The sequence below is a fragment of the Emydura macquarii genome, unplaced genomic scaffold, assembly GCF_026122565.2.
Source record: "Emydura macquarii macquarii isolate MOO-44397 ecotype Brisbane River unplaced genomic scaffold, CSIRO-AGI_Emac_v2 contig_924, whole genome shotgun sequence".
Classification (NCBI taxonomy): domain Eukaryota; kingdom Metazoa; phylum Chordata; order Testudines; family Chelidae; genus Emydura; species Emydura macquarii.
In genome coordinates, this window is record NW_027131061.1 from 49702 (window position 1) to 59956 (window position 10255).

Genomic DNA, 10255 nt, shown 5'->3' on the forward strand with positions numbered 1-10255 from the left:
TTAAACAATATTTATTTTCATCAGTCATTTTGCTTTAATGTAAAAGTCACAGGCCTATTTTTGACTATGAAGGAAATTGTAAGGAATATTTTTATTACAGTGACCATGGTACTACTATTCTAAGGGCATCCAGAGTTTTCCCAGCTGATGGAACTATCTTGACAACTTGACGAGTAACAAGAGGGCAGAACCTAATTTGTGTGCAGCTGAGAGCTGCATTTGTTTGCATACAATTGAACAAATGTAGCCACTCATCTTCAGTGCAGAGTAGTGGCCTGTGAAGAGTGCAAATCCAAATGTGCTATGCACGGTTATTGAGCATGTGAGCTGTAATCAGTCACATAGGTCACACTAGTTCATTGCATTCTGGAACCTATAATCTTCACAAACTCCATCATCACTGTATTAAAACAGAAGGCAGCTATGGATGTACGCTATAACTAAAGGCTTCCCCACCCTCCCCATTTACATAATGGGATAGGTGTGCATAGCACTTTACAAACCCACAGGAGGATGAAGGCCCCACCTAAGAAGCTTATTATCTAAAATACAAACATAATACAAATGATAAAAGTTTAGATGCAGTAGCATTGGGGAGATGTTGAGCTATCAGTGGTCAGAAAGTTTGTCTACTTTGGTATATTAGCTACCCTCTGGCGTTCTAGTCTGTTTAATACAATGAGCACATTATAGTGAATGAAGTCAGTTAAATGGACTGTCAAGTTCCATATTCTTTCTTTAGATACATTGCAGTTTTTTCACTTTTTCAACCACACCTAATTTTTTGTTTGGTTCTATATATCATTTCAACCTGTGGTTAATATTGAAGCAAGATACACATTCAGTGTTTTGATCTTGAGTCTTTACCAGAGTAGCAGAAAATCTTTGGAAAAGGGTGAAACCAAATTGATCCATCGCTACTTTTTTGTCTCAGGATCCATCAGTTACTGGTAGAAATTTTCCTATTTGTGATAGAAGGAAGGTAAATAGTACCAAGGGTTGGATTACCAATCTCAGAAAAAATGGACATCAGTTTTCACATGTGTTTGTTTTAGTCGTTTTATGTCAGTAAGATGGATAGAAAAACTATATTTATAATTACAGGGCACTCTTATTCTTTTTATCTTTTTATACTTTCTAGGTTACAGAGGACAGAAGGGGGAAAGAGGTGAGCCTGGAATTGGACTCCCAGGTAATCCTGGTCCACCTGGCCCTTCAGGTAAATGTCTCTAGCTTTATCGTTGTTAAATAAATACACATTCCTTGGACCTGATTCTGATTTCACACCAGTTTTATACCAAAGTAACTTCATTGATTTTCATATGGTAACTCCTGATTTTCTTTGGCTTGAGGTCAAAATCAGACTCCATGCCTCTTGCTGTTTAGTTGAGACAAAGGAACAGACTTTTGATGATACAAAGAGGCTCACCGTGTGCACAGTGGTGATGTCTATGCTAATTGCTATTTTTATTTTATCAGCCACTGGTATGCGAGGCCTGCCAGGCACTCCAGGATCACCAGGTCCACTGGGGCCTCCAGGGCCGAGCGGAAGGTGCAACCCAGAAGATTGTTACTATCATGTATCTCAGGCTCGACAGCGTGCCAGTGGGAAATAAACACCCCTCCAGAGACACTTTGGTTCATGTTTATACCTTATTTCCCTTTATGAATCCATTTAACCTTCATAATACTTAGCACATTTTGTCCATATATATACTGTACAATATATAGACACTTTATAGAGCACTTAGATTGAGCCTTTTACTAAATTAATTGCAGTGTCAGAGTTTTGAAATGATTTCGTGAGTTCATTCCATGTGTTATATTTTTACTGTTTCTCTGGTTTAGAGGAGACAATAGAAGTTCTTAGAAGCTTTTCTCTTCAAACAAAATTTATTTTCTTAAACTTGATGATCTTAAGATGGTACAGAATTTGCAGTCTTGTTAATACTGGTTTTATTCACCTTGTTATGGAGTGAATTACAGTTCTAGAGTTTTTAAATTCACATGTTCACGCTGAAATTTATTTTCTTACGTAGAGTGCTGGGGAACTCTGTTCATACTAAATGTTACCAATCACTTCAGAAAGTCATGGCATGGGTTTCCACACCCAGCTGAACTATGCTTACAAAGCATATCCAGGGTATTCAAGCTTGCTTGAATCGCTTCTTTGGAGCCAAAGGTGGGGGATGAAGATTTTGTTATGATATCCTCTCTACCCTTTTGCACCTTATTGCCGGATTCATACTGTTTGGAAATTGATCATATCTGGCTAGTGAAGGCATTTCCTATCAGTGAATGATAATCCAATTGAAAACTGACTCATTCACTTAACTTCAGGTGCATAAATCCAAGATGGGCAGTTGTTGGGGTATGGCTTTATTTTTAGCTGGGAACTAGATTAGTGATGGCACGTACTTCAATGGATTAGTTATAATCATATAACATGTGGTCTCCATCTAATCTGGTAGGCAAGCATTATGCCTGCTTGCAGTGTAAAGACCTTTTACTTTAGACTAGACAATGATAGGGTCAATCGGGCAATGTTTAAAACTCAGCAAATGCTACACTGAAAACATGTATTTCCTTGATGACCGCGTCACATTAATAGTATGTGCCAAAAAAGGATACGTGAACAGTGACAGATTAGAATGCAAAAAGACGAGTTGGATGACACAAGATCACTTGGAAACATGTGAAATTCACTTTGGAAAGCCAAAATACATGAAGCAAAACTGTATACCGTTTACAAACACTTTGTGTGAATCATACCATGGCAGACAATATCACTAGAAAACAAAATACAATGAAATGAAACGAATCCTACAGACATTTAAGAAATGTTCTGTCATGCAGGGCTGATGAAACAAGGCTTCCCCCCTTTCCGCAAGATACCCTCTGGATTATATAAAACAGATGAAGCTAGGTAATCTGAATATTAGCCTTATTCATTCCCTGGATAGATGTAGGATTACATGACAAGTTTTATAGTTTCATAGAGTTTAAGACCAGAAGGACCATCAGATCATCTAGTCTGAATTGAAATTATCATGTGCTAGAAACTGAAAATGCTGTTAGTAGAGCACAGATAGCTTTAATAAAGAAAAACAGAGTAAATCAGTGAAGATGGTGGAAAACAAAGCTCTGTCCTGTCAGTGATTTGTTAGTGGTTCTTAGCTAAGTGGTTGTGAACAGTATGCGCTAGGGAAGACAAGACTTCTTGATCCACAGCTATCAGGGGATTGTTGCCAAATCTTGGACTTTCAGACTCCAAAAGAGACATCTAGAAGAATTTTTCTTTTTACTTTTGAATGCAAATTGGGCATTAGGGAAGCTGAAGTGTGGATGCCTTCAGAGAACCTACAGTGAAAATGAAATTTGATCTGAATAGAGTTCCTAGCAAGTATATCTAGATTGAGACAGATTTTGAAATAGGTTGCTTTGTTCAGATGCAGCCATGGCTGTATGGTCCAAATTCTCTTCTGGCGTAATTTCATTGAAGTGAATTTACACCAGCAGAGAAAATTGGCCATATATATTTTCAGTTTAGTTACATGAACTGCTGGTCAGGTATATTGCATGAGTATATTTTTAAGTTCATTTATTTGTACTTCTCTAGTGATTCCAAATCTTATTTAAAATATTCAAAATATTTTTTTAACTTTATTAATTAAATTTAAATTTTATTTCCTGTGATAATACAAAAAAGGGTGCTGTCTTTTAAGAAAATCACATGGTTAGTATCTTTCTGAGTTTGTTCCCTTCCTGGAATGCTATACCAAACAGTACATATAGGTATATTACTTGGTGTTATGTGTATATTTTGGGCATTTAGCTGGCTGAACTAGAACTCTGAAAGCTTGTAACTTACCTAGGCTGATTTTATAAATGTTAATTTACTTGAATTTGTCATACAGCAGAACATTTTATATATTTTAAAAAGATTATTTTTTCGTATACATTTCCTACAGGTGCTTTATTCCTCATTTTTGACTCATTATTAGAGTTTCAAAAATCTGTATTTGAACATTTTGAAGTTCTCCACAGATAACTGTGTTGGTAATGATTAATTTATTTCACACTTTCTTGGCTTAATGATTTTTCATTTTGTTATACACCCAATTTAATTTTCTCATGTGAGAAATAGGGGATTTTGTAATATCAGGTATCGGTATACCATTCTAAAGATGCTGAGCCACATTCTGTGTTTGGATATAATGGCATCATTCTGGATTAACTCTACGTTTATACTGAGTTTTACACTATAAGAACTGAAAGCAGAATATGGTCTGGAACATGCTTCTCATTTTGCAGGTTTTATCTTTAGAATTTTTTTTTCTTTGCAATTTCAGATTGTTTCCTTGATTATTACCTGTTTTGAGGATATTGGTTTTTTTCTTCAATTTTATTCATATGTTTATTAACAAATGTGTGCTATAGTAAATGTTGCCTAATGCACTCAGAAAGATAATGTCTTGTATAGATATTTTTCTGAATTAGGATTTTTTTTAGCTAGAACAAAATTTATAATTGAATATGATGAGCTATAATGTTTAAAAGGCCCTTTAAATGGTTCTAGATTAGTTTCAAGATATCTGGAATATACCAGGACCAGTTTCCTGTATTTCTGATCACTTAAAATCCTACTGTCCCAAATTTACAAAGATAACTTTGGAATTTTCTTGAAGTGGATGGTATATTTGGAACTATTTAGATTTGCATGAGGAGAGTAATAAAGATGCTGTGGGTTTAATATCAAAGCCTTTCAGAGCTATTCAGAGCTTGTGCTATATACCTCTTTTTGTCCACATGGTGGTACTCAGGAGACTTTTGTTAGTACAACGGATTGAACAGAGACTGAACTCTAAAAATGGAAAGCAGGAAACAGTGCAATGTAGACACATTAAATCTTGTGCCATCTTTCCACTTTTATCTTTGCGCCTAATATATTTTTTCTAAAATTTATAGTTTGTTTTTAGACAGCAGTATTTGCAAAAATACTGCCTTTCTTGGATGGAAATTTCCAGGTTATGTGACATAGACTTTGTTTATGTTTTGTATATGCATACAATGTGGGAGACTATATAGTAACAAAAGTTGTCAGTTCTAGACATCAATTTATGCACACCATAAGGGTATGCATCTTTAAGGGAGTAGTATCTCTATTGGAGTACTAAGTAAATATTAGAGTAGGATGCTTATTAAAATCAAGTCGCATTGCAATCTACTTATGATCTTTTACATTAATGTTTTTAATACATGGATATTTTGTATAAATAAACTGTACTTGGTCTCAGTGGTAGAATAAGCACATATGTTTCTGTAGCATAGTGTTAGGATTGGTTTCCCTTGTCAATCCTCCCTTTGTGTTTTCTGATCATATGTGCTATTAACAAATATACACGTTTACCTGATAGGTAAGGCTAAGTGTGACATAATTTCTTCACTCATTGATAATCATTTCATGAAATATTTTACTGCTTCTCATTGTCACAATAGTTAGCTATTACTTTTCATGTCAGCCTGTGCCCAGCTGTATGGAATACAGCATCTTTCTTTTCTTTGTCCTTTTTATATTATTTTGTGTGTTGTCTAGTTTTACATAACAGTTGTATGAAGACACATGATCTAGATGGTTTATATATACACACATCTGTTTTTCAAATATTCTACAGTGCCAGGTAGGATCTTTTTATCTATTTATTAAAATGATTGCTATGATATAAAATTGTTTTTATTCAAATTTTAGAAGTGTCTCAGAAATCAAGATTAAATAGACATTAATTTTTACTTTATATTCTATGTATGTCAAGTACCATAAATTTTCTTCTGAAATGTGGCATGCAAGCCAAAACTAAAATACATCCAGAAGTACATGATTTTTAAATCCAGCTCCATTCACAATATTTGGTATGGCTCATGAAGACCTACAAGTTTAATTATGACTTTGCCAAAAAAATTAGTGATTCAAATGGAAAATCCAAGTTTTACAATATCTTGAGAGAATATGTATAGCAAGCATATGGTTTGCTAACAAAAATGGTACATATTAATAGACCAAAACAAGCTCGTAGGTATAAAGAATGTAATCTACAAAGATTCTGAGACTGCTGTTTTACAAAAAGTGATGCATTTAATTACTTACTGAATTTTTCACTGTAAATATATTTTGTCTCCGTTCATAGTTTGAAGAATTTGATGACGCACTGTATTTTATTGTTGTATTTCATTTTCAAATAACTTGTAGCTGTCATTGAATTCATCACGGTACACGCATATTGATAAACGTTATACCTCTAGGCTCCCTTAATGTTTTTTCACAACATTTAAAGTTCAATTCAGTGCATACATGCTAAGTGAATTAGAAGTTGTGATCCTTCACTGCCTGGTTCCTTGCATAGTCATCTGCCGCTGTGTCAGATGCTAACAGATGAGCATGGTAATGGTTTACACCTATTTTGCAAAAGTGACAATGACAACACAAGGTTCAAAGCCAGGTATCATGGCCTTTCTCTTCCATGTCTTTTAAAACACAAAAGGGAGGGTTAAGGCTAGGTCTACACTAAAAAGTTAAGTCAGTCAGCTACATCACTAAAGAGTGTGAACAATCCACACCCCTGAGTGACGTAGTTAAAATGATCAAATCCAGGTGTAGAGTACTAGGTCAATGGAAGAATCATTGACCTAGCTACCGCCTCTCGGGGAGATGGATTAACTTCAGCAGTGGGAGAACTTCTCCCATCCCTGTAGTGAGTTTCTTACACCAGTGGTTCTCAATCTATTTACCATTGTGAACAGCATCCAATACTACCTGTGGGGCCCTGTGGATGTTACATGGGATGCAGCTGTGTGCTGATTGGGCCGCAAGCGGCCCGCAAACCACTGACTGAGAACCACTGGTCTAGACTGAAGCACTACAGCGGCGCAGCTGCTTCAGTGTAGTTGTGCTGTTGTAGCAGTTTAAGTGTAAACATAGCCTCAGCCACAAATGAGTAAATAAAGGTTTTACTATTCACAGTGGCCAGCATTTTCAATAGTATGTGCCTCGGACTGATACCTAGGCTAAAATCCTGGTTCCAGTGAATTCAATAGGAGTTTGACTTAGTGGAGCCAGGATTTCACCCCTAATCTGTGTATGGACACCTCAATGTGTACTGATTTTTCAGGGGTTCCATTGACTTTAGTGGGAGCTATAGGTAGATACTCAGCCCATCTGAAAATCATATCATCTAGTTAGTTGCCTAAATGTGGGTTAATTTAGGTGCTTATTTTAGATACTTGAATTTGCAAATTTTACATAAATGTCCAACTCTCCTATGAGGAAAATTGCACATGCAGCTAGATGGAGTTTGAAAGGGCACGAGGCAGCATTTTGACCATTAATGATGATTTTCTCTCAAGATAAAGTTAGCCGCCTCAACAAGCTCACTGCACTTATTGTCTAAGGTTTTCAGTCTTTATCATTTCACAGAAATTCAGATATGGAATGGGTTTCTTCTTACTATAACTATATTAAAAGTAAAGAACTGAAAAATAAAATTTGTTTTTTTAATTGCAGGATTAGACAAAATTAGAATGGGAGTGAAAAGGGCCTTGCAGAGGAAGGCGCTAAACTGATGTAAATCTTGTCTCTCTTCCTTCTTTGTTGCCTATGGCACTTTAACAGAGAAGATAGTGACCTCATTTTAAGCAATAACTTAGAGATAGGAAGCAAAGAACCCCTGGCCAGTTGTTAATGCCAAAAGCAGTGGCATCCATCATTTCCTGGACATACTCAGTCATCAGGTCAAGCATACATGTTTCACCCAATTACTCCAGCAATTAAAAATATATTTGTATGAACGTGATATTTGCTTGTACCATGTAGCCTAACTACTAGCTGCTATTAGGAAAATTCCATAATGTTGTCTCTGAAACCAAGGCACATGGTCCCTTGGTCCAAAAGGACTTAAACTGCTACTTTAGGTGCCTAAATCCCAGAATCAGGGCCCCTCCTTCTTTTCCCCTCACCCCACCCATTTTTTGCAAAAATGTCATAGGCACCCAACCCCAAAAGAGGGTTTGCATCTGAGAATCCCAAGCAGAGGAAGGTGCCTCCCTCCAGCCCAGACTTAGGGGCTGAATTCTCTCAGAGGGGTGGGGCTTAGGATACATCCGTTTTCTTTGCATCTCCTATTAGGTAGCTTAGATGAGCAGCCATGCAGCACATTGGCTTTTCTGAATGCCATTCTGAGGCACCTATCTCTCCCCATTCATTGTACAGGGAGGATTTATGAATCCCAGTGTTTTTCTAGGAATGGTGACGCTGAGTATTACCATGCCTACTTTTTTTTGCAAATCTACCCCATGGTCACTTGCTGTGTTTCTTTCTGACAAAATAGCCTTGTTCCATCTATTGTGTCTTTCCTCAGAGGGAGAGGGAGAGTGATGGCAGAAAGCCAAGTTCCACTCCTTTACACCCATGCAACCTTGGATACAAGAAATGAAATATTTGCACCATTCAAAATCTGCTCTACAGAAACCCAGCTGTCAAGACCAACTATAAACCACTACTAAAATAAAGGGCCTGTAATCAAATGTTAGAATCATAGAATCACAGAACCATAGGGATAGAAGGGACCTACCCCCCTGCTAAGATGCAGAATTTGTTGGGTCTAAACCATCCAGTACAAATAGCTATCCAGCCTCCTTTTGAGAATCTCTAGTGAAGGAGCTTCCACAACCTTCATAGGCACTCTGTTCCATTGTCTTACTGTTCCTACAGCTAGAAAATTTTTCCTGAGATTTCGTCTAAATCTGCTATGCTGTAGTTTGAACCCATTGCCTCTTGTCCTGCCCTCTGTGGCAAGAGGGAACAACATTTCTCCATCTTTTTATGGCATCCTTTCAAGTATTTGAAGACCACTATCATGTCCCCCTTTAATCTCCTCTTTTCCAAACTAAACATACTGAGTTCCTTCCACCTTTGTTCGTATGGCTTGCATTCCATCCCTTTGATCATCTTTGTCACTTGCTTCTGGAATCTTTCCCATTTCTCCACATCCTTTCTATACATTGATGACCAAAATTGGACACAATACTCCAGCTGAGGCCTAACCAGTGCCGAGTAGAGCGATACTATCACTTCCCATGACTTGCATGCTATGTCACTATTAATGCAACCTAAAATTGCATTTGCAACAGCATCACATTGCTGACTCATGTTGAGTTTGTGATCCACCACAACTCCCAGATTCTTCTCAGCAATGTTGCTGCCAAGCCAGTTATATACCCCATTCTGTGTTTGTGCATTTGGTTTTTCTGCCCTAAGTGTAGCATTTTACTTTAGTCTTTACTGAATTTCATTTTATTGTCGATAGCCCAGTTCTCCAGTTTATTAAGATCCCTCTGAATTTTAGCTCGATCCGCTAAAGTAAGTGTTGGCAACCCCCCCGCCCAGTTTTGTGTCATCTGCAAATTTGATCAGTCTGCTCTCTATTCCTATATCCAGGTCATTAATAAAGATGTTAAACAAACTAGACCCAGAACAGATCTCTGTGGAACCCCATTTGAGACCTCCCTCCAATCCAACATCATTCCATTAATAATTACTCTTTGTTTGCGGTTGTTTAACCAATTACGTATGGTAGGAATGGTAGTTCCGTCAAGCCCATATTCCTCCAGCTTACTTATCAGAATGTCATGTGGGACTATGTCAAAAGCCTTGCCGAACTCCAGGTATATTATGGCAACGTTAAATGGCAATGAAAACAATGCACGTCAATCATTCAAACTGAATGGCCTGTAGGTAAGTATTTGAAATGGGAATGACTGGGAGCACCTGTGCCCATCATCATGTGCCTCATGCCCTGAGACTGGAGAACCACCTATGCATTTTGGGTGCCATTGCACATGCAGCAGCTCTTTGACTGATAGCCTAATAAGTGATTCACCAAACTAGACATGTTACCTTAATCAGATCTGATCATGTTGAGTTGATGAGTCATAAGCAAGTATTACATTTGTATTTAACATAAAGCAACATTTTGCTACTGTTTCACATGTTGATAAGGCCTCAGCTGGACTATTGTGTCCAGTTCTGGGCGCCACATTTCAGGAAAGAAGAGAGCAACGACAATGATTAAATGTCTAGAAAACATGACCTATGAGGAAAGATTGAAAAAATTGGGTTTGTGTACTCTGGAGAAGAGACAATTGAGGGGGGACATAACAGTTTTCAAGTACATAAAAGGTGGTCACAAGGAGGAAGGTGAAA

General features: G+C 37.3%; 1 protein-coding gene across 1 annotated transcript in view; it reads left to right on the forward strand.

Annotated features, from left to right (window-relative positions):
• The window catches only part of LOC137149956 (collagen alpha-1(XIX) chain-like), a 38478-nt gene extending 36854 nt beyond the window's left edge, over positions 1-1624 (forward strand). The window contains exons 9-10 of the mRNA XM_067543604.1: positions 1142-1219; positions 1480-1624. Coding sequence (XP_067399705.1) covers positions 1142-1219; positions 1480-1616 — 215 coding nt within the window. The 3' untranslated portion in view covers positions 1617-1624. The remainder of the gene's footprint in view (positions 1-1141; positions 1220-1479) is intronic.
• Positions 1625-10255: the final 8631 nt, after the last annotated feature.